Source organism: Enhydra lutris, unplaced genomic scaffold, assembly GCF_002288905.1.
Source record: "Enhydra lutris kenyoni isolate GAN:26980312 unplaced genomic scaffold, ASM228890v2 scaffoldscaffold4, whole genome shotgun sequence".
In the NCBI taxonomy this organism is placed as follows: Eukaryota; Metazoa; Chordata; class Mammalia; order Carnivora; family Mustelidae; genus Enhydra; species Enhydra lutris.
In genome coordinates, this window is record NW_019154088.1 from 32,101,634 (window position 1) to 32,126,746 (window position 25,113).

Sequence of the window (25,113 nt, forward strand, 5' to 3'; positions counted from 1 at the left end):
AGGGCCTTGATACTTGGTTTTCCTTCAGCTGGACGTCATGCCACTCCTTCATTCGATCCTTCTCTCTACTCAGAGTGTTGGAGATGTCTTTCCTGATTTTGTTTTTATATTATACAGAAATTCCTACCACCTTTTCCCCTTCTTCCCTTTTTTTTTTCATGCTACTTACATAATGAGGTGTGTGTGTATTGTTGTTGTTGTTGTCTGACCCCCTCCCCCCTCCCCGCCATGTCAGCTCCGTGCAGGCATGTTTGTCTGCTTTGCTCACGCTCCTTTGGCTTATCGCTAGAGGGCCTGGCACTTAGTAGGCCCTCAATTAATACTTAGGTGAGTGTTTGAATTCTATCCTTTGCAACTGATGTAATACTTGGCACAGAGGAGACACGCAGTAAAGTTTTATTTAAAAAAATAAACGTGGAGTATGCATTTGACCGTGGTTAAATAAATTGCCATGTCTGAACCCACTAAACTGAAGAGACCAGTAGCTTCCTGGAAAAAAAGAATCAAGACAGCTGGAAGACAAATAAAAATGACTGGCTAGTGGCAAAGTCCATTCTCATCAGAATGCTGGTTCAGTTATTCAGTTCAGATTTTTGGCAAGTGATGCAGATTCTTTTTCAGAAAATGTTGATTGATTGCACAGTTGTACCCACTTCATTTGCAAACCTTCATTATCTCTTTTTCCTTTCCTCCCTCCGTCTGCATTTAGAAGGGGAGGAGCTGTGTATAATTCGACAAAGCAATTTTTGTGAATAAACCAACTTACTGGCTGTTGCTTTCAGTCTCGTGGTTCCACACCGAATGCAAGTGTCTGCTTTAGTCCTGGGTTCTCCCTTGCCTGGGTCTATTGCATTCCTTCCTTTGCCTATTCATTTGATTACTCATCCGTTCAAGGAATCATTTATTCAGTCCCCTTTAGTGCCCAACCTGGTACAGGATACATGAGGACACTTGGCTGTGGTCTAAAGCCAGAGTTCTTGACCCGAGGTCAGTGGACAGGTTGCAGAAGCTCTCTGGGATTTTCGTAATTGTATACACCAAGTTTTTTGTTTGAATATTGCCTCAGGAAGAGCATACGCTTAAACAGCTGTTATTCAAAGCGAGCAATAGGTTAAGAACCTCTAATGGAGAGAGAGGCTCAGGCTGAACCCTGACTCTAAATAATAGGTCTTCAAATTAGGGTTTTTCTCCTTGTTATGTGTCATGGTGGTGGTAAGTAGGAAAGAGTATGCTTGTGTGTGTCCTCCAGTGTGGATCTGACAGTCTGGGCAGCCTGTTTACTATCTCTGTGGCCCAAATAGTGTCCCTGTGTCTTAGCTTCCAACTCTGCCCACGTCAGAGACTCTGTAGGTTCCCAAGAGGCAGATGGCAATGACGATGCAGACCTTGATCTGCTAACATAAGCAAGACCTAGCGCCTGCTCACTTACCATTGATAATTGTGTGGACTTTTGTTGATATGAAATCAGAAGGAAGATGGTGGGGTTTTAAGAGCTGATTTTGGTTTCCAGTGGCGGTAGCTGTGTACATTTACCTAATCAAGTTATGTCTGAGGCATTCAGCATCTTAAAATGAATGCCAATTACCGCTGGAATAGGCCGTGAGTGAATCCTTCAAAAGAAAATTCAGTGGGCAGTTGCTGACACTCAGTGAATTGCTGGCGCTTTGCCCAAGTATGTGTGAAATGTTTGCACTGGTTTGAGGCCCTGATTGCAGTTGGCTCACAGGGTTTGTGGTGACACTGTAGATTTGGTATCATGCCACAGGAAAGGCAGAGCTGTGGGACAACATACAGAGAAACAAAATATTCCCAATATTAAAAAAATTAATTCAAAATATTTCTAATATTTAGGAAAAAGGCAGTGCCAATATTTCTGTTAAAATTGGAATTAAGATAGCGATTTAGAAAAGTCATCTTTGGCCTACCCTCTGCTTTTCATACCAATGAGAAGAGAGCTGACATGTGCTGAATGCCTCCCTTGGGCTCAGCACAGGGCTCTAGAATGCTCATTTATTCACAAATATTTATTGTGCACCTTCTGGGCCCTTTCCTGTCAGGGTTTCAGCAGTGCACAGAATGATTTCCCCAGCTTATGAAGGTAAAAGACTAGCGGAGGAGAGAGATGATATGCGAATAAGTTCTAGAAGGGAAATTAAAGGAGGGCCGCGGTTGTCACAGGTCTCACGACAGCCCTATGGAACATTAACCCTTTTGACAGATTGGGAAGTTGAGATCCACAGAACCTACCTTGTTCAAGACCACCCAGATAATTAGAGACAAATGGAAGATTGAAAGCTTGGTTAGCCTGACTCCAGAACCCAAACTCTTTCCTCTGCTCCTAACTGTCCCCCATTGAACTCCTCCTGCAAGCAGAGGGCGGGAAGCATTTTGGGGAAGGAACTTGATGTCCAACAATGAGGACCTAAATCATGGCAGTCCCCTTCAGAACACTCAAGGGGATGCGACAGTCCGGTTGGTGACTATGTTATCTTGCACAGTGCGAAGCTGTCTGCTGTGATGTAGGCATGAAGGGACCCCACTGTCAGCTGTGGTGTTTAAGCATTGCGGGGTACGTGGAAGGTCAGGGTCCTCAGACCAAGCGCCGTGGACCTTGGTCTTCCTTGGTATAGTCACGTGACTATAAAGCTATGGTATTGAGCCTCAGGAAGGTGCTGTGGTAGTGGGGGGACCCAGCCTCTCCAGCAACCGTAGGAGTGTGACATTCCAGCGGTGTTGCTGCTTAAGGGAAAGAAAGCTGGAGTGCACAAGATGATGAGCCCGAAACCTTGCTGTGTGTCACTATGTCAGTGTGCATTTGTCCTTGCCCTCATAGCTGACTAGTGGATCTCAGGGCCTGTGTGTGTGCGTGCATGCTGCTGAAGTGAGCACTCAGGGTCTTAACCGTTGTATTTCGCTGTCCTTGAAAGATCATCTTCCATACTCCAGTTCCACCATACCCCTGCTCTAAGGATTTTCCTACTCCACTCTCCCTGTCCTAGTCAGAGGTGAGAGTTGGTAATTGCACATTTATCACATTTTATTCATTTGCTTATGTGTCAGTCTCCCCACTAGACTCTGATCCCCCCGAAGGTCAGGGTCCTTTTCATTAGAATATTCTCTGAGCCTCAACACATGTTTTACATGGATGCCTTTAGCTTTCTTCTGCTGAGGTAAAAAGAAAGCATGTAGAAATGAAGATAGGAACCTGGCTTACATCTCTAGCACCTAGGTCCGTGAGGTTAATATCTTTCATACTGCTATGTATTCACTAAATTTTGGATGAACACATGTGATACCATAGCTTGAGATGGTTAAGCTTTGAAAATTGATCAGAATGACTTTCAAGCAGGTGCTGTTATAAGCAGAGCATTGTGTCCTTTGAGCCAACACCCCAGTGCTTCATGGAACTATTTATGTTGACTCTACTTTTGGCAGAAAGAAAGTCACTAAATACACTGCCAAGCATTGACGTGGCACAAGGGGGTGGGGGAGGGGCGCTGTCCACGAGAAAATGCGAATATGACTGAATAGATGAATGGATGAACAGGAGAGAGAAGAGGAAGAGACGTTGCCTTCTTTCTCCCACAGAAGCACAAGCTGCTTCCAGCACACCCGGTGTTTCTTAGCTCCCTGTCCTATCAGTGGCCTAGGTGAGCCTGAATGAGGAATGGAGCATTAGACTGGAAGTAATAAGGTTGTGCTTGACTTAGCTCCAAATTTGTAGCAGATGTCACAGATGTCATAACATGAGATTTGGGGATCAGACTTGGAAAACAAAATCAAAGTCACAGATGTGTACCTCTTCCTTTTACCATCAAGTACTGACCTACATCATACCGATTCACTGATAATCTTGACACCCTGCTGTTGGGTAGAATCGTATCACTAACCGCGGTGAGCTGCTGAGGTCAGAAGGAGGGACAATGGTATGGTTGTCCTCAACAGGATTTTAAGATAGTTTGAAAATGAAAGTGTAAACCTTTTTTTTTCCCCAGATGCTACTGAGTGAGCAAACCAAGTATAATGCCCATCAAAAATGCAAAATTCTCAAGATCTGTTCAGCTGATTAGTGAGGGAGGTTAGTGAGGGAGGTTATTTCTATCAGTTAAAAAACAAATTTTAAACCTGGCAGAGTTAGTGTGACATTGGAATCTCAAATCTGATGTGATCTCTTTTTTCGGTTCAGAGTTGTGATCAGAGAGTACTTTGTGTCTTTTTATCAACTCTGCACTTAATTCATGAGAACACACAGTGTTTCTTCCTGACATAGAGCAGGTGATGTGTAGAGGAAAGTTGTCATTGGAAGAAGAATTTACGTAAGAACAAAGACAATAACAGCGACAAAAGAACCTCAGAACAATAGCCTGCAGATTGTACTCAGAAAGCAGAGCACCTTCATACATCAGGTCCACGTTCAGGCTCCAAGCCTAGGCCAAGGTCTAGGTCTCCTACTCTCTGTGGCTCACTTGACTTTCTGTCCCACAGGACTGCCTCACTCAGTGGTTTGCATCTTAGTCTTTCGTCTTTGTGTATGGAGTACCTAGTAGAGCACCTGCCACATGGGAAGGGTCAATACATGTTTGTTGCTGTAGCTCTGAAGCCAGAAATAGCTTCTATCTTCTCTCTGAGCTCAAATCAAGACTCCCCACCACTCAAAGTTTCTACATTCTTCATTCTTTTTTTGGGGGGGGTAATATTTTATTTATTTATTTGAGAGAGAGAGAGCATAAGCAGGGGGGAGGGGCAGAGGAAGAGGAAGAAACAGCCGCTCTGCAGATAAGGGAGCCCAATGTGGGGCTCAATTTCAGGACCCTGGGATCATGACCTCAGCCAAAATGCAGATGCTTAACCCACTGAGCCATCCAAATGGGGATCAATCCCAGGACTCTGGGATCATGACCTGAGCCAAAGGCAGATGCTTAACCCACTGAGTCACCCAAGTGCCCCTACATTCTTCATTCTGAAGTCACTTGATAACTGCCACACTCTTAAAACTTGAGAAGGGGTAAAATCCACCCTATTCCTGGAAAATTTCCTATCTCTGCTGGAAATTCAAAGTGGGAATTAGTCATGATCAATAACCTTCTTACCTTCATTTATTTTGTAAGGAAAAGAGGACATTCTCCTACCTTTGTTGTGTAAAGGGGATTAAATAGTTAACTTTAAGCTTTGCCACTCAAAGCAACGCCTGTAGCAAGTTGTTGAAGCCAAGAAACATATTCAGCAAAGACTCAGATGTCTTTTAAGTTATTACTGGACTTTGGTCCTTCAAAAGTGCCCTCTTTTTATATACATTGCTATTTTGGCGTGATTAAGAAAGTGAAATTGGAATAAAAGGAAGGTAATCCCTTCCCTTTGTAGAAAGTCCTGCTAGGAATTGTAACAAACATATCCACATCCATTGTCCAGTCTGATGCAAAGCTCGTCTCCGCTGATGCCTTCTGGAATCTCTTAAGGATCCCCCTCATGTACCCCACCCAGACCATGGATCATGCCTGCATCTTCCTGAGGTTTCTGTCCAAGAGACGTTGGCTGTCACAGCTCTGTCATTCCCTCAGGTGCTGTCACTCCAAGCAGCAGCCTCACCCAGAGCCTGAAGAATGTCATTGTCAAGGGGAAGTTTGGGTCCTCTCCTGGAGAATGTTAATCACCCTTTATCGTATCGTATAATCGTTCCTACCAGATTGTCAGAGAAAGGCTATTATTCATTTTCCCCAGTTACAAATGGAGAAATCCCTGCTTTGGTAGCTAGACACTCATTTCCTTCAAGGAAGAGGAAGGCATGGTGGACAGCATGAGTCTTTGAAAGAAAATGGTGGAGTGAAAGAAGTCCCTGTAATTTGTTGCTGGCCAAATACACAGAAGCGTTTTCCGTACTTACTACGGTAATGCTTTGGTGCTGTTTCCCTTTTAGATGACTTTGCCTTTTTGATGTAGAAAATCAGAAACGATTTCAGAATCATAGAGCCAGTGTTTAGTTCTTCAGACAATAAGAAGTGCATGATGCACAAACCCCAAACTAAACAAATTTATTGAATGTTGTATGTTTTCCCCTTAGTTCTTTCTAGTTAAAGCCATATACGTAGGTTTTTGGGGGGGGGCGGGAGGAGAAAAGCAGACATGGTTTCTTTTTCCCAAATTAAGTAATTCATTTGTACGTATTAATACTTTCACAGTCATATCATCTCTAATGCTTTTGGCTAATGCATTCAATCCATACTTAAATTGTAGGAGAAATTTAAATATGTGTTGCATCAAAGAATTTTTAAATCAGCATACAGCTTCTTAGAGTTTCAATTATTTTACTGGATTAAATACCTCTTTTTTGGTCTAAATTGGTAATATAATGTGTTCATAGGTTCTGGGATATGAATTATACAGATATATTTTGTGATGTTTCAAAATGACTAAATAAGAATTGAGAAATAAAACCAAAGTGCACCATTCCTGAAGAGAAGATGTTTTCTTCCTTATATTTATCGCTAATCATTCACATGCCCCATGAACATTGCTTGTCCCCATTTCTCCTCTCTGGTCATCTGTATTTTAAATAGCAAAAACACTAATATTGGTGCAAGTACATTAAAAAGCATTGCTATCATTTGTTTGCAGATGTTTGCATGATGCGTTGTGTGGAAACTCCACGTGTCATGGCAGGGGCAGCAGGGTTTCAGTGATGGGGCTGCTGTATTAGTGAAGTTGGTACCGGGCTCAACTTCTTCCAGTCTCTCCTCTCCCTCCCAATCTGAAACCCCACCCCCCACCCCGTGTCTATGCCTTGCACAACCAGTGAGGGGTTTACAGTGGAAAGGATGCAAGTTGTGAATACGGGCATTAGGCAGAGCTGTGTGGGTCAGTTTCAGAATGAAGATCTGGACCCATATTAAGTGAAAACATAGACATTTTTATTTTGATAGAGAAACACAAAGCACACACACTCTCCTTATAAACTTCCAAGGATCGTTCCTGGGAAAACCCTTCTTTGGCTCTCCTTGCCCTACAGTGAGGAAGGCTAATTGAGATTCTTGAAGGCAAATCCCTTTTCTTTCCTTCCGTAGCCATGGAAAGACTCATTAAGCATTCTCTACTCCATTCTTTCCCAGACCCTGACTTTGCTTGCCCCAAGTGCTAACGCCCAGGGAGCAATGTCCGGTATTCCATTAAGCATGCCCTCTCCTCCTTCCTACCCCCCAAGCTCAGTGTGGGAACAGAGCCTTGCCCCTTGAAGGATGAGTTCAGGGGGCAGCCATGAAGCTTCCCTTTTCACTAAGTGGATGATTCCATCCCCGAAATACTACCCCCAGAACTTTCAGGCTACATTTAGCCATTCTGCCATACTGCTCCCCATGGAGGGGGTCCCGTGAGAAAATGTCTCTAAAATGGCCTTCCCTGGGCGCCTGGGTGGCTCAGTGGGTTAAGCCGCTGCCTTCGGCTCAGGTCATGATCTCAGGGTCCTGGGATCGAGTCCCGCATCGGGCTCTCTGCTCAGCAGGGAGCCTGCTTCCCTTCCTCTCTCTCTGCCTGCCTCTCTGCCTACTTGTGATCTCTGTCTGTCAAATAAATAAATAAAATCTTAAAAAAAAAATTTATAAAATGGCCTTCCCTACTTGCCAATGACAACTCTTCCCTAATGAAACAGTCCTTTGGAAACCCTGCCTCACAATATCCTACTCTTCTTGGCTTCTATTATCTCTTTCAAATGCTCTCTTAAATAACAAACCCCTTTCTCTCCCCTGCCTGTCCTTTACCTTCCCATTGCGAACTTTGCTGGTGAGGAGCTGGGGCCGCTCCACCTTCTCTGGAAATGGGGGTGGGGAGAGTTAGGAAGGAAAAGGGCAATGCGGGACACAAGGCAAGTAGGGCCGTGACTTTTCCCCCTTTCATTATGTGTGTCCACTGAGCTGTCCTGTTTCTGTTTTGTAATGGGTTCTTCTGTGGCAAGCTGACCTTTTGGCTGAATAGGTCAAACTCCCACTGAGTGCTAATCCTCAGCCTTCCTGGCGATTGTGTATCCCCGAAGGTGACAAGCACTGGTTAGGAATATGACTGGGGGTGTGTGTGGTGTATTTCCCAAAAGAGGGATTGTCTTTTACTGCACTGAATTAATTCTCAAAGAGCACCCCACAAGGTATGCGAGTCAATACTGGAATATTTTTGCCATCGTTGTTGAGGGACAAGACTAATTGTTCAGATAACATGTTTCAGATTGTGGTTTCCTTATGTGTCTTCCATTTTTTTAATGAAGGAAAAGTCAAACTCACCATTCTAATGATTCATCTTATCTTTCTAGATTTCTGAAACAATCAGGATTTCTTGGGTTGGTTTTTTAAAAATCATTCACCCTATATATTGCTTCCATTTAAAGTCTCTTCAGATTCTAGGTGTTTTATTTTTAACCCTGGCAAAACAGGAGAGTTGCAGTGTTTGGTTCATAATCATGTGATGGGCCTAGGTTTGTTTTGAATTGCTTAATTTTTTTTTTTTCGGACTGCTTATTAGGTCTTACAGCACAAGTTACCTACAGTAATTGTAGGTAACACTCAGTAACAACCTATAATAGTCAGCAATTTTCAATTTCAAGTTGGTACTCAGTCCATGTTGAATCACATTTGAAGTTGAATTATTGTGTTTTTTTTTCTTTTAACCGTTTGTATAAGCTGTTCACCTTCCACAGTTCTCACACCTCACTGTCAGTGAGTTAGGGACATACTCCTCACAGATAAGAGATTATATATTCCATTTATTTAGCAACATGTTGCTTTTGGTTTTATCTGGTCGACTTAATTATAATGTCCTTTAAATTTCAAAAGGTAGTGTCTTTTAACCAAACAAACCAATACGTGAAACGATGTCAGTAGATGAGATGAAACCATGACCCCTTCATCAGTAAGTGTGCACTTGTCTGGACTACTGAATCGTTCTAGAAATGGCTGACGCCCAAAACACAAAAAACAGAGAATACCTCATAAGCAGTCTATTCTTTCTCTGAAAATGATGGACCTCTTTGGGTCTTCTTAGGCATTAATGATATTCCATTAGCAACATGAGATTAACATACCTGCATCTTTCCTGAGTAACTGGATGATTGTCTCAGGTCCCCAAATGCAATAGGATGAAAAGTACAAAACAAGAAGTGCATATTTAATATCGCTTCGTTACCAGAAATGCCGGAGTCAGAACAGGGCTTCTACCACGGGCATAATGGGCTCCTGTTTAACATATTTATGTTGGCTGTAAAATTAGGAACTGTCATTACAGCCCCACATCACCTGCATAAGTGCAAAACATATAAATCAAGAGAAGTTCCAGTGCCATAAAAATGCCATTGAATAGAATAGCATGAAACCACTTACAAGACACTTGTGTCTGATGCTAGCATGTACGGGGAGGCACACTCCGGGTTCTGGAGGACCTGAGGAACAAAGAAGGGTAACTAGGCAGGTAGGGCTTGTGGGTGTAACACCGGTGAAGATGTGTGGGATCCCCAGGCTGATGAATAAATTTTTTTTGAAAAAATAAAATTCCTAATTATTTATGTATTTGCAGAATTTACTTAAAGAATAGCCTGAGCCCTAAGTGAAGAAAAGGCAGGAAAAGAAAGGCCATCATCAGTGGCCAGACTTGAATAACCCCTGTAAGCACCCCACTGAAGTCAATGTTCTGTGCTTCCAGAAGGCAGTTGGGCTGCCATCTGTTGTTACTGGAGCATGCCTCTTGGGCCTCCTAGTAAATAAAACGCTCCTTATACTTGCCGTGATGTTTTAAGGTCCTCTCTAGATTGGTGGCTGTTGCTCTCCTGGCCTCTTCTTCATCCAGCTTTTTGTAGAATGGTCTACGTTCTCCAAAACTGGGACATTTCCTCTGTTCAGTTTTGAACTTCAAAACTGAAAGTCCTGAAATGCCCACAAATGATAAACTATTATTAATAAGGAGCTTTCTGGATCCTAATTATTGCCTCAAAAAGAGACTGGACACTTTTGAAGTTTTTCAACTGCCTCCCCTCCCTCCCAGAAGCTCCCCACAACAATCTTAAAAAAAAAAAAAAAAAAAAAAAGACTGCAGATTTTATTCATGTGGGATCATTCACACCAAGCTACCATAATGTGCAATTAACACTCTAGAAACTGAAAACAGTATTCAGCAAGACAGCTGCATTATCAAAAATGCCAAAGGAGTTTTGAAGGGAGTAATGTGCATGTTAGAATAGGAAATTAATCAGAAATGTGCACATACACATACAGCAGTAGTGTCTTAAATATATCTGAATATTAAATTTTTAAAAATCTCAAGTCTATACTTATAGCAAAGATTAATGTTAGGATAGAAAACTGATTTTTCTATTTTAAAATTATTGTGTGTTTTGCTTCTGAAGCAAATGAGGAAGTTAGAATAGAGGTTTCTAAGATCCCTTCCAGCTGGAATATTCTTTGATAATAATCACTCTTCAATTATATTTTATAAATTTTCCCATTGAAAAAAAAATGCCCCTTTTATTTCCTCTTGCCAGTCATAATGATACTTAACACTCATGCTATTTTCAAAGTGCCTTTCAGACATTACAGACACTGACTCACAATGGCAGGGGTAAACTGCTTGCTTCTGCACAGCACAATAATCATAAGTACATTTATATTATAATCCCCACTAAGCTATGGAGCCAACCGACTGAGTAACTGAAATGAAGCAGAATTACCCCAGCAGCATTTTGCTGGAATTTTCTTGTCAACTAGCTGAAACTGTTTTTTAGAAATAAGGAAGTGGGGTTTCGGTCTCATTTCAGTTCAGAGTGTGTAGGTTTGAGGAAGGTCGAGATTCATAATAAAATTTGCAAGAAAAACAGGACAACTTGAGGAATTTATTTATTGGAAATAAGGAAAAGATCTAAACATTTCCTTCCAGAAGTTACCATGAAGCAGATTTTTATGTGTGAGAACTTTTAAAAAAATAAAATAAAATAAAAAGGAAGAATAACCAGAACAGAGTTGAAGGCAAAAGGTGACCTCATGCAAAAGAAAATTAGTAAAGGAAAGACCCTCAATCCTGGATCCCACAAATACCCAGCCTTAGGCTCACCTTTGTTAAGGATAGTAGAGGCTTCTCGAGTGAGGGGCTGGCAGACAACACCTGTAGGGTCTGCCAGGAAGGGACTGGCAGACTGTAAGTCAGCAGGAGACCCCAAGGTTTTGGATAAGAAAACAGTCCCTTCCCTGGTGAGGCACGTGCTAGGCAGGAGTCTACCTGGGCTTCTTGTAGGTCCTGTAGGAATAGTTACACATGAGTGTTCAGTAAATATGAAATCCAGCCATCCTGAGACACTTAACACTAGTGCAAACAGTCATTAATGAGAATCTCTTATCCGACATGTTGTGCTTATTAGATTGTGATAAAGTTATTGCATTAGAACATAAAAAAATTATCCTGTTTGCTTTTTCCTAGCCTAGAAGGTGTGAAAAGTTTAGGTCCTGGGGGGTTTGGGTTGGGACAGGGGGCAGTACATGGGCAGGCAGTGTATGTATGCTTTAAAAATAACAATTCTTACATTTTAAAAAGAACAGTTTGCTAATTTATTTTAAAGGAATAGAAACATTCGTGGTTTTGCTCCAGTGTAGGAAACGCAGTCCAAAATGCACATGGAAAAGGGAAAAAGTCTAAATGTAGTTTTTCATGTTTGCAGAAATTAATATTCTGAGTTGAAAATTTGCTCAGACAACTCAGAATCAAAATGAACCCTGTACTGTGTTTCTTTCAGAGCTCTTTGGTGTAGTAAACCACCTAGTGATATGTAGTCAGCGGGAAAATGGTCTAAAGGTGTGAATCAGAGCTCCAACTTAATTTGTTTTCTTCTTTCTTTTCTTTTCTCTCTTTTTCTTCTTCTTTGTTTTTTAATAAGTTATAGGTGCACAACGAAGGAGAAGCCCCAGTGCACTGGCCATTGAAGTATTTGAAGCACATTTGGGAAGTCACATTTTGCAGGTAATTAGAAAGAAACTTACTTGTGTTTTACTAAGCAAAATGCACGTGTTTAGTCTTTATTTAAAAAATATTTTTAGATATTGGCTATGTGGATGGCCGTTGTTGATTCTTAGAATTATGAAATTCTTACCAATTTATTTTTTTTCTTTTTAGAAAGCCATCCCTTGAGAGAATATTAATGAGAAAGGGAGGGCAAGTATTATTTGTGCTGTAATAATTGAGATAAATTGCACTATTCCGTTGATGCACAATGTATAGTAGCTGGCTGTTCCCAGAATGACTGTGTGTGTGCTGCACTTGTAAGTGGATATATGTGTGTGTCTTTGGAGCTATATATTGTTTTTGGAAGAGCCAACTTTTGTTGTGACAGTAATGTGACATTTTTATGTGCTGCCAAATTTCAGTTGTTTTTGCTCGAGTTTGTATTCATAAACGCTTTCAATCTTAACGTTTGCCTCCCCAAATTACAAGCTTTCTCAGAATGAAATTTGAAAGTATATTTTAAGTAAAAGGAGACGAATAATCATAATTGATTTTTGCCAGTGAATTCCATGACAAGGCAATGTGAGGGTCACTAGGATGGAACTGCAGAGTCATTGAGTCCGAGATAAGATTCATCCCAAACCCTGCCTCTCGCTTACTCAAAAACCATTTTTTTCTTTAAGACTTTGCGGCGACTTGGACATATCTAGGGATAATTGTCCTACATTGTTTCTGCTTCCAGGACAAATGTGTTGACATGGCCAGAGCTTGCTTTTTCTTTTCTTTTTTTTGAAACTATGTGAGATACATTTTTGATACGGAATTAGAGAAACAGACATGTTTGGGATAGTTCGGCAGCTTATTTGGAAAACTTGGCTATGCTTTTCCTTGGACCTAGCTTATTATTTCTGATGATAGGTATCCAGAAAAACTGTTAACATCAGATCCCCCGTGTTCAAACCCCAGGGATTCTCTGAGCTGGTTCATGGGTTGGCAACTTCAAAAATCCTCTGAGACCCCTGTTTGAAGGACGCATTCTTACTAAATCAGAATTTTCAGGGTGAGGTCCAGAAATTGATGATTTTTAACAGTCTTTGGAGACAATTTTGATAATTCATTAGGTCTGAGATGTCACAGTTATTACTTGCAAATTTAAGGCCCTGGACAGCCTTACTTGGTTCATTTTTGTTTATTCTGATGTTTGCCGTTTCTCCATTAATATCCCTTAAGTTGCTATATGACTGATGTTTGTTGAAGTATACCTTGGGATTTGCTATTCTATCGTGTATGCAACATTTTGAGTTACCTTGGCAGTAGATTAGCTTCAGGGATACAGAAAGGATATTTCTCCTTAGATCTTCAAATTTTTATTTCCTCTTTTCCTGTACATCCTTTGTTCAGAATCTCTTTTATAAGTTTTGTATGAGCAGTGCTGTATATATAAATATATATAAATAATAAATATAAATATACTAATACAAATATAAACCTATTTTTACATATAGTGAAATTCTGATGTGCTTCGGGATGACTCCTTTTCATAGTCTGAAGCAGTAAGTGCAGAAGACTTAGCCTGTGAAAGAAATGGTCCAAACAGTAGTGTCCGATTATTATCTTCTCAATTCACTCTGAAATTTGTGTCCAGAGTCCTCAAGGAAGGGTGACTTAGGAGCTGCAAGAATTTAAAACTGCTTTATTATTTTTTTTAAAGATTTTATTTATTTATTTGACAGACAGAAATCACAAGTAGGCAGAGACAGAGGGGGAATCAGGCTCCCTGCTGAGCAGAGAGCCTGATGTGGGGCTTGATCCAAGACCCTGAGATCATGACCTGAGCCACAGGCAGAGGCTTAACCCACGGAGCCACCCAGGCACCCCTTAAAACTACTTTAAAACACAAAATTTAGGAGTTTGAATTGAACGGAAGCTTAATGTAAATAGAGTAAGTATATAATGGTTGTTTCAAACATCAGTTCAATAGTTGGCATCATTGAGAGAGTGGGGGATCTAGAATGAGGCTACTGAGCTCTTCTGCTCCTGGGATTGGTCTCACTCAACTTAGCATACTTTAAAAGAAACATGGACAACTGGATATCATTTAGAATACAATAATCATACTGGTGTGGGAACTAGAAATCATATCACATGAGAAGTGGATGAAGGGTTTGGTGACGTTTAGTTTGGAAAACCCGGGATTTAGAAAGGATGTTAATGTCCTTTCTCTGTATTTAAAGACCTCATGTGAGAAAAGGATTAGATACATTCTGTGTGGATTCAGATGCAGGAGAGAGAAAGGGGGAAAAAAATCACCTTCATTGAAGAAAACCAAATAGGGCTGTTCACATTTGGAATTTGGAGTATGTTCAAAATCTTTGTCTCTAGGGGGAAGTATAGGTGCCTTGGTAGGGATGCTTTCAAGAAAGTCAGGTCTCCAAGTACGGTTGTACTAGATAATCTTGAAATTGTTGAAATTAGAATTTTTTTATCATTTGATTTTATTTACCAGTAGTTAAGGAGGTGTGTATACTCCTCTAAATGAAATATTAGAATTGTGGGTAGGAAGGGGTTGGGAAACGGTAGTAACAAGAAGAGCCTTCTCTAGGCTTAGTTTTCTTCCCTCCTTGCAGGGGCCTCTTGAGCCCATAGACCCTTATCTGTATCACATTCTGCAATACCTCAGTGGTCTGCAAGCATAAGATGGTTTCCATATTTTCCTTCAAGTGGATTCACGGTGGAATCTGGTGGATTCTTGAGGACAGGGATGAATTCTTTCTCCTTCCCTTCCTTCCTTCCTTCCCTTTCCTTCCTTCCCTTCCTTCACTTGCAAATACCTGATAAAAACCTGTGTAGTCAACAAGGAATGGGAAATGTGGAACTTGGAAGATAAGGTAGAAGTCAGTTCTGAATACTGGGGTGGGGTTCAGAAAATGTCTGTGATTTCTTTGCACCAAGTGCCATGCCTCCCTGCCTGTGTCCCCAGTGATGTTTCATGGGACAGTTGTCTAAGGACCCATTGGTGTAGAGAGTTCCGGATGAGGGATGAAGGTAGACTCCTTAATTTTTGCTTCACCCATGTTGTTTACTGCAATACATGTTTTTGCTCTGTATATCTTATTAGCTGTGTATTGGAGTATCCTTTAAAATTTGACTTCTTTTCTCCCGAGATGGAGAACATTTAACTTAATGGTGATTCTACCAATATAAAATCAACTGTTGCAAAGTCATTTTCCAATTTAATGGCCTAATACCGGTGTATGTAGGCAAGTTCATTGGCCGGGCTGTGCCCTGGGCAGCTCTGAGGCTACCGGTCTCATCATTCACATGGAAGCTTCTGGAATGACTGTGACCTGTACTGTAGGCCCAGTAAACCTGCAGCTGTTTCAGGCATGAATGTCAAGATGGAGGTATCTTCTGCAGGAGAGTCGAGGGTTCAAATGACCCCAGCCTTGCAACAGCTAGACTGTGAAGTGTACGCTTTGGGACTGAGTCAAGGCAATTTAGTTCACCTTATCCTTTGTTGACTTTTATTAATCAGATGAGGAGCAGAAAGGCAAGGGTTCAAGTTTAGAAATTGTGATTTTTGCAACCACCTAAGAAAAAAATCCAAGAACTTTAGGTCATTATGTGGGGTCTTTCCTGAATGTGGTATATGTGACTCAGCACTAATTTGGTTCCTGCTTTGGAAGCTCTCTTAGGGCATTGCTGTTCCCACTTCATGACTTCCTTAATACCAAAAAATATGAGTGTTATTTACTTTTACTTTCCCAACTTAGAGACCAGAAAGAATATTCATATTTTACTTATCAAAGTTAATGAAACACAAAATAGTAACAAATATCATCTTGGTAACTCGTGAAATTAACTAGTGGAATGACTTTCCCTTAGGTGTAGATTTATGAATGGAGTGCTTTAATTATTTGCATGCCCTTAGCAGAAGGTTTTACATTTTTTTTTCTTTCTGTAAATAATGCTTACATAATTGTCATATAAAATTGCAGTTTTGTTTTTGCATATTCTATAGCAATCCTGTTGTATTCACCTCACAGGTGTTAAAACAGTCAGATCAGACCTAGTATATGGAAGATTTTTAAGGTCTGTGTTTGTAATCATCGTGAACACAATATGGTGAGCTACCTATATGTATATGTTATATTACTGATGTTGTATGATACAAATCAGTGCTCAGAACTACTACAGACTTAGAAAGTGATTGAAGGATGGTCTTTATCCATAACTAGTTGCAGATATTAAAATAAATGACATTTTGTGAGCTAGATGAATGCAATCATAATAAGTACCTCCATGTTTTTTTATTTAACCTGTCTTGGGAGAATAAAAAGAATATTCTTTAAGAAACACCCTAATGGGGGATAAAGGTGGAAACATGGTATCCACATGTCATTTTGCACTTGGCTATATTGCATGAACCCTTCTATATCTGGGTCATTGCCCCTGCATTATTCCTGGGCATTAAGATACTTTGCATTGCTCTTAGAACATTTAAGCCCCAAACTTCAGGAGAATCCTGTGGGCAGACCAAGGGAGAACCATCAAAAACATTGTAGGATTATAACACTTGAGTTTGACTTTGAGTTGATTAGAAAAGGCTGGGCAAGGTGGTTACATGGCTGACTGTCTTCCCCAGCAAAACTAGGGAGATATTTTTGCAAGGCTCATTTATTGGTAGAACAACCCTCTTAGAGAAGACGTAGATGTTGCCATTGCCTTAGCAGAACAGTTTAATTAAGGTGTGTATTTTCCTAAAATGGTGGGGAGGAAGGGAACTCAAATGTAGCTGTTTTTCTATTTGATAGGCAAAGGAGTCAGAGATTCGTGTGGGTGAGATGGGCGACACCACTTCTCAATGAAATGTCAGATTTTCATCACGAGGCTTTTCTTTCTTCCCTCAACACCTCAGCCATAGAATACAGAGTAGAATCCTATCTCAAGGGAAAGAAGGACCTAGGTTTTAAAAGCAAGCTGTTTGGGATCAGATTTGGGGAAAAAATCAGATCAAGGTTTACCTTGCAATTTCTGATTCCATTATTAATGACATTTTGAAGATTGGTTAAGGACATGTCTTGGAATCCTGACTAGTTTGTCTGCATACTACTTTGGTCCTGCAGAGTTATTGTCAGAGAAAAACATACAGGTTCCCTACCGGAAATATTTAAAAATGTGTAGTTGATATAATAAGGAAAACAATAGTATGTTGTGACATTTTATATCTTTGTTATTTAAGTTCAAGTATTTGTAGTTACCGTCCTGCTCCAGTCTCTGAGACCAATTCGATTGTAGAAGACTAAGTAAAAGATTCTTCAGAGAAAGTACATGAGCTCTATGGGCAGAGGAAGCTACTTATGATAATGTTGAGGTTGGGGGGAGAGAATGCCAAATGTATCGTTTTCAGCATCTCCTTGAATTGGCAAGAGAAAAATAAAAGGTTGACAAGTACAATTCGAACATCTGGACAAAGCAAAGTGAATGATACCTAAAACAGCCCCAAAACTGACTAGTACAAGATCCAAATTATTTTACTTATAATGCTGCCTAGCCAAGCCAGTATTCATTTTACATTGGATGCCAGTGTTTTTAAAAGACTTCTCTGAAAGAGAGTGACAACATTTAAGTCTGTTGTTCATTTTATTGTTGAATTGGAATTTCACCCTTATTTATTATTTTATTGGAACTTATAAAAGAAATGATCATCTCTAGAAAGTTGCATATTCTTACTCCCGATAGCCCTTGTTGGCAAAGTGGCATCCTGCTGGATATCAGTGCTAAAATAAAACACAGTAACTTCAAATAATAGAGGTGTTCTTTAGCTGTGATAGAGGAAGGAGAGGAAGGTGAGCGACCCTATAGTCTCCCTGTGATCCAGAATGGTAAGAAAATGTAAAACTAAATATAGAAAAAGAGAAAGTTAGTGAATATATTTGCATATGCAAATTAGCTTAATTGATACTGCTTGCCTCTACAGGGATTTTTCATTACAAACTGGAGTGCTACATTGTTCAGCTCATATTGAGTAATTTAGTAACTAATGAGACCAGTTTGCACTAATTTGCATATGATAAATGAGCTTAATTGCAGTAAATAACTTGGAGGCATAATTACTTAATTTTCCTGTGTTGCACGGCTTTTAAGTTCACTTGTATGAACAACTCAAGATAATTTTGCATATTTAAATTAGTTGCTTTTAAATTTTCTTGAACAAAAAAAAAAGGAACACACCTTATCAATTGAGCTGTAAAACAATTGGAAGTAAGGTTTACAGGGTTTTTTTTAGAAAGAAAAGAAAGAGCAGTAGAAATTTCTTTAGTCTATTGTTCACCTGTCTCACTTCCTTACCTCAAATAGGATACCGTCGTTGATAGGAAAACGTTTTTAATGTTTTTAATGTTGGAAGTTAATTCACAACTTCTGTTAGAAACTGATCTGGGTTTAAACTGAAATACATTTATGAATGAATCATAACTTTGGACCTAGGGTTTATGACAGAGATGTGTCTGTCCTTTATCTAGTTTGGCAACTGAATATTAGAGGAGTCATCTGGGTCTCCTGCCTGCAGCACACGTGTCATGGAAGTTGCTGGGCTACGACAAAGCCGGGGTCGCTCTGACCCTTGTGTGTATTTTCTATCTAGATTAATGTTTTATCCTTAGGAAATTGATTTCATTGGAGAATCTCAATGTGGTCAAGGATTAGCTCACTGGTCTTCCTGTTAACCAAAGAATGTGTGTTTTATCAAGATTTCCATCCTCAAAAGTTGAAAAACTAAAGCACACACAGGTTGATGGCCGAGCGATTGGTACATTATACTGTATGGCCTGCTTTAGCATTGCATTTTAAGGGAAAAAGTAATTTATTATTCAAAATTAACAAGTCATATCATATCATATTCATGATTGAGTATGAGAAAAATATTTTATGGTTGTGGAAGTTTAAAACCTGTCCTTTAAAAAATCATTGCTGCTTTACCTCATTGTATATAAAAAAAACATCAGAGACATTAGGGTTATTGATTTGCCACACGTTGGAAAAATAACTCATGAAACTTTTCTCTGAAAAGGTCAAATCCCATTAACTGTAGTATAAGCTTCCTGTATCCTTCAGAGGTGGCCGGAATGAGTGCTCATACTAGAATATTCCAAGTGTAAAATTTCAGCTCTTCATATAATAGATGGTCAAGAAATATCCGGTGAATAAATGCATGAGCAAAAAACCAAAAAGTTCTTAGCAAAGCCACAGTTAACCCCAGAGCCCCAGAGCTAGGGCTTCATCTCACCTCTGTGTTCCCAGGTCAGTTTATAGCCACATCTTCTAGAGGCAGGGCCGAGTATGGGACATTCTTCTGTTGCATGGATTTGGGCATCCAGCTAACCTGAGTTCACATCCCAATTTGTGCACTTAGTAACTGTGTAGGCCTAGAACAGTCTCTCACCCTAAGCTTCCATTTCCTCATCTCTAAAATGGAGAAAATAGTAGTAAAAATTTTCCTGACAGGCATGTTGTGAGGATTGAATGAGATGTTATAGTTAAAAGTGCTTCATCAGGAACCTGATATATACAATGTGTTTAAGTGTCTGCTAGTATTTCTCTATATGTTGGGTAGTCCAGAATAATGCCCAAGGTTCTGAGGAAAACGGTTAATGCTTCCCAGTATCATTACCGATATCAGAATACAGGAACTTTCCCAATCTTCTCAGGTTAAAAAGAAGATAAATATTTTCATTGAACTCAACATCAATTATCTGTTTACATAAATGATACTTATATTTGGTGGTATATACTAGCTGGCTCACAACAAAAATTTTAAATAATTTGGTGGCAAGAATAGATTTCCACCTTGAGAATGAAAATCATCCTCAGAACAACCTATGGAGTTGTTAGAACAATCTCATTAGCAACCTAGAAACGACTAGAAAAAATAGAGTTTATAAGGGGACTCCAGAATCAACATTTCCTTTGGACCCAAATGGGATAGGCCATTACTCTTTTCATCATACTGTATAGTCTCCTCAATTTGCTTAGAAAAGCGGGAATGAACATCCAGTCAGAAGTCCAGAAGAACTAGAAGGTTAAGACGAGTCATCATCCATTGCTACAAATTATGTGAAGGAAATACTAAAGTGCATATAGGATTCTTCTCATGCATGCTGCCCAAAATCTATCATCTGTAATACCACAGAGGACTCTTTTCCACATCGACAGCAGAAGCAAGAACTTCCTGGAAGGATTTTCATGATGGTATGTGTCTCTGTGTGGCAGGTACATACAATACCCTTTGGGTTTTCACATACTTTACCAACTTTGATTTGCAGAATAGACATATGGCATCCTTCACTGACAGTGTGAGAAGTATGGGGAGGGGTAGAGGAGGGGTTTGAGGTAGCTGCTCCTATGGAGGAAAGCTAGGGGTTTTGGCCATGTGTGAGTAGAACTAAAGCTAATAGTAAGTGAGGGCTTTCTAGTCACAAAATTATCTGAGATAGCCAGGATCTTGGAAAATGAGACAATAAATCTAAAAATACTAGGCTTTTATTCAGTAACTATTTACCGAGTGCCTTATTTGCATCAGAGAGTGGAGAAAAGACTGAGATACAAAGGTGAGTCATGGTTTTGTCTCTCAACACTCCCAGTAAGACTCGCGAAGGCTGATAACAAAAGAGACCAACACAGTTCAATGTAACTTAGATGAGAGCCTTTTGAATCAGTCATACCTGGGTTTGAACTCCCAGTCTTAATTACGTACATTTGGGTAATATATTTATACTTTTGAAGCCTCTTTTTTCTCAATTCTGAGTCGAGATGGTAGTGACGTTTACCTCCTATATGGGGCTGCACCCTGAAGTAACAGGTGAGAATGTGATTCCCCAGCTTGGGGCTGGTCGACGAGCACTTCCTGGGGCTACAAACTTACAGTCATACATTCCGCCCCCTTTGCCCAACCACACATACTCTTTCAAGTCTGGTGTTCATGTCTGTGGGAGTGTTTGAGGGTCCTGGCCTCCCTAGGACATAGGTGTTCTGAAACGCGGTCCTGTACGGTAGAGGTCGGGAAGGAAGAACGAGAGCAGTATTGTAGCTGGGTAGCTTTTGTTTGGAGCCTGCTGTTAGGAAGATTGCTTCCAAGGTATGGAAAGATATCTTTAATTCTTTCACAGGCACTAAGGGTTGCTGCATTATTTGTAGATTAAACTGGAGCAGAAGGATAATTATACTTTTAGTTTTCAAAGTGGACAGAGGTCTTAGCAAATCTTAGGGTTATGTGTCAAATACGAATATGAATAATTTCCTGATGCCTGTAGGTACCTGCAAATTTGTGCCATATTACAGTGTTCTTTCAGGCTCTAGAATAGTCCTTGGTGGTAGTAAACGTTAGATTCTTGTTACCGTCCTCAGCTATGAATGACGGAATAGAGCAGCACCAGCTTGTTATCGTTTACTGGGGAACCAAAACACGGTCAGTATGGGCAGGGTTGCTTTCTCGTCTGAGTTTCCAGAATCTCACAAGCCTTTTGGATAATGTGAGCTTTGGGGATTGAGGAAGGATTCGCAGGAGTAGGGTGGTGTGGAGGTGATGATGTGCTTTGTTTCCCAAACTGGGCTGATTCCAGTCACTTGTGAGCCTCCCGGAACACTAGGATTCTGCAAAAATCGTTGGGGAAAGTCTGGCACAGAAGAATTGGATCGAAATTAGTTTAAGATATTAAAAAAAAATCTCTAAATACAATAAGAGCATAATTGAACAATTATACGATAATGTCACATCTGTAGGCTACTTCACTGGCTTTTTGAAGACAGGAAGATTATTCCCGAAGACTCTTCCATAAGTAGTTGTCCTGCTTTGTACATGGATGTGTGTACGCGTGTGTGCACCTGTATGTGGTCAGATATCCCTTAGAAACTGCACAAAGTAAAAAAAAAAAGAAAGAAAGAAAAAAAAAAGGAAGAAATGTTGAAGATTTATTTTAAAATGTAGCCACAAAAGACAAAGTAAATTAAAAAAGAAAAACAAATATTTCTCACTCTCAGACATCTATTTCCCCTGGTACATTCGACTTTCTGTAAATCAGCCGAGATGAAATTGTGATCCTTGTCTTTTGAAAACAGTTGTGGAAGGAACAGCTGATTTCAAGAGGGAAATGACACAACACGTTGTGGCTGATACATTTTGGCAAGTGGTTTTCTTCTGAGCCGGACTTGGGTAATACCATGTCTATTACAAGACTGCAGTGAGCAGTATCTGTAGGCACGAGAATAAGAAGGCACTGTAGGGGTGCTGCTGGAGGGGGCAGGGATTACTACTGGGCTCCATTGTCTCTTTTCTGCAGGTGGGCACACACCTGTGGGCCTGGGTCAGACGCTCCAGGTCACCAAGACTCCTGCTGTTTTTATTAGGTCTCCTAGTGTCCTGTGAATGTTAATTCCCAGGCCCTTGCCAGTTCAGGATCTGATGATTTAGGATCACAAGGTAAGGAATCTGTGAAATTGTGTTATTTGATGACAGCAGAATAGAACCCTGCCTAAGAGAAGAAAAAGCCATACGGTGTTATTTTGCCTCTGTAGGGGGGAAAAAAAGCATTTGAGTGAATTAGAGAAATTATTATAAATATTTATTACCCCTGGATGAATACAAAGTGTAGGGGTGGATTACCCGCACGCAAGAGCCTTGTCAAATTCCTATGAGGCCAGGTGACCGCTGCAGGAACTGTCAGGTCAGAGCAGCTGTTCCCCTTATTTCTAAAGATTTTTAAAATGCAGGTGACCCTTTAGGCAACCAGAAAAATGCCTTCTGCAATAATCCACTCTCATTCTTCATTTTAAAGTGATATAATGTTTTAGGAAATTTAGTCTGGTGGGAAGATTAGACCGAGGGTAGAATTGACCTAAAGAAACAGAAATTTCTTTTTTTTTCTAAGTGGGAAGGCTGCGAGTTCTACATAAATACAAAGGCAAATGATAATATCAATGACTATTTTAATTGCATCTTTAATCCATAAGGATAGTTCAATGACATTTTAAATTATACTTTTAGAATTGTAGTCACATAGGAGATAAAACTCAGTAACTATTTAATAATGCATAGTAAGATCAACTGTATCCTCTCTTGAGATCACATTTAGGTGGACTGAATGTAAAAACCCAATCCAGAATTTAGAGAGCATTTAATCTTCTGGAAGACATTGTTGGGTCTTTCTAAATATAAAGTACCCAAGCCAGGTCCTTCGAGTGGGGACCAGTTATCTTGGCTGAATGATGACTTTCACTGGATTCACAGCTAAGCTGTATTATTACTGTTTTTTCTAGAAGGAATTGGATTGTTAACAGATCAAATGATTCACAGTACTGGAAGGTTACTAAACAGTATGTGACAGACTGGTAACTAATTGATAATCATTTAACCTGGCTTTACTTGAAGACGACGATATAGTGAAGGAGTTTATGTCGGGGAAACATTGTGGGCTGGAAAAAAAAACAATCCCTCCTCAGGATGTGTCCTACACGGAAATTGGTGGGATGCCTCTGTGGCTGCTGCTTACCTGGTCTTCATGGTAGAGTATCTGAAGGATTTCATTTAAGTAAGGGCGGGAGCTTTGTATGGAAAAGACTCATCCTGCTAACACTGGAACGCAGAGTAACTTGCAGATTCTCTAAAACTGTATGGTTGAAATTGGATCCAAGCACAAAGTAATTGGGATGGATGTAGATTTTTTTTTAAGATTTTATTTATTTATTTGACAAACAGAGATCACAAGTAAGCAGAGAGGCAGGCAGAGAGAGAGGAAGGGAAGCACTTTCCCTGCTGAGGAGAGAGCCCGATGTGGGTTCGATCCCAGGACCCTGAGATCATGACCTGAGCCAAAGGCAGCAGCTTTAACCCACTGAGCCACCCAGGTGCCCTAGGATGTAGATTTTCAATACAGAGTTATGCAAAGCTTGCGGGTGTAATATTTATTAATACACATTTCTTGAGACTTACTGTATGACAGACATTCACTGAGCCAGTTACTTACCTGTGTTACCCCGGTTGGTCCCCTGGCCCATCTTTTGAATTAGGTGCTGTTATCTTCCCTTTTAAGGGTGAAGAAACCAAAGTTCAGAGTGGTGAAGTGACTTGCTAAGGACCCAGAGCTTTTAGTGATGGGCACAGCTGCTATTGGAACCCAGAAGTGGACATGAGAGAGAGAGAGAGAGGAATTATAAAGGAAATATTAGGTACTAAATCATTGTACTGTTGAAGTTTTTCAAGTGACATACTTTAAGCTCTGGTTTGAATGGAAACTAGAGGACATGTACTTTTGTTTAATAAAGAAATATTTGCCCAGTCAAGTGACATACTTTAAGCTCTGGTTTGAATGGAAACTAGAGGACATGTACTTTTGTTTAATAAAGAAATATTTGCCCTGAGCAGAAGACAACATTTTAAAGCTTGTCATTTCATTTCTGGGAGAGTATTTGAGGAAAATGACATGGCTCAGCCCTGTTTGCTGACCATTTTGTTGTCTCCTGCTGAGACTTGCCATTTCCATAGCCAGTGGGCTGTATTGAATCAGACAGAAGCAATAGGTCATTAACAGAAATGGAGACTTGGGACAGCCTGCAGAGGCTGAAAGACAAGCAGAATCATTTCGGGCCACATCAACAAAGCTGTGTCTAATAGAATCTCATGCAACTATGTTGGAAGAGTTTAGCCTGATTTTCACAAAAACTTGAGAAACTTTAAAAAGCACAAAGTCATTTCTCTCCAAAGAGTGCCAGGTTTAGCATGAAAACAGAGGTGGGAGAAAATACTCTTCTGGTTTCTACATGCTGCATTTTTTCCCTTAGTCACATCCATTGAAAATAACTGTTTAAAATCCACTTAGTTAAAAAAAAAAAAAAAAAATCCCGGTTTTGCCACTGACCTATGCATTCACCATGAGATCTTTTATTCGTAACATTCATCTGAAGGGAGATTATATTATTTAATTTGATCAATATCTAAATTATTAGATTGCATTTCCTTGACCTTTGGAGATTGTTTTGGATTATTACAGTTGGGAGATGGGGATGAGGGGGACAGGTTTTGCCATTGAGATCACCGCCCATTATTTTTTAAAACCTAGAATACATAGGAAACCTAGGCAACATATATAACTAGCCTCTTAGAAG

General features: G+C 40.1%; 1 protein-coding gene across 1 annotated transcript in view; it reads left to right on the forward strand.

Moving 5' to 3' along the window:
* Positions 1-25,113, forward strand: part of LOC111138999 (neuronal PAS domain protein 3) — an 847,735-nt gene that overhangs the window by 395,174 nt on the left and 427,448 nt on the right. Inside the window, exon 4 of the mRNA XM_022491075.1 lies at positions 11,891-11,973. Coding sequence (XP_022346783.1) covers positions 11,891-11,973 — 83 coding nt within the window. The remainder of the gene's footprint in view (positions 1-11,890; positions 11,974-25,113) is intronic.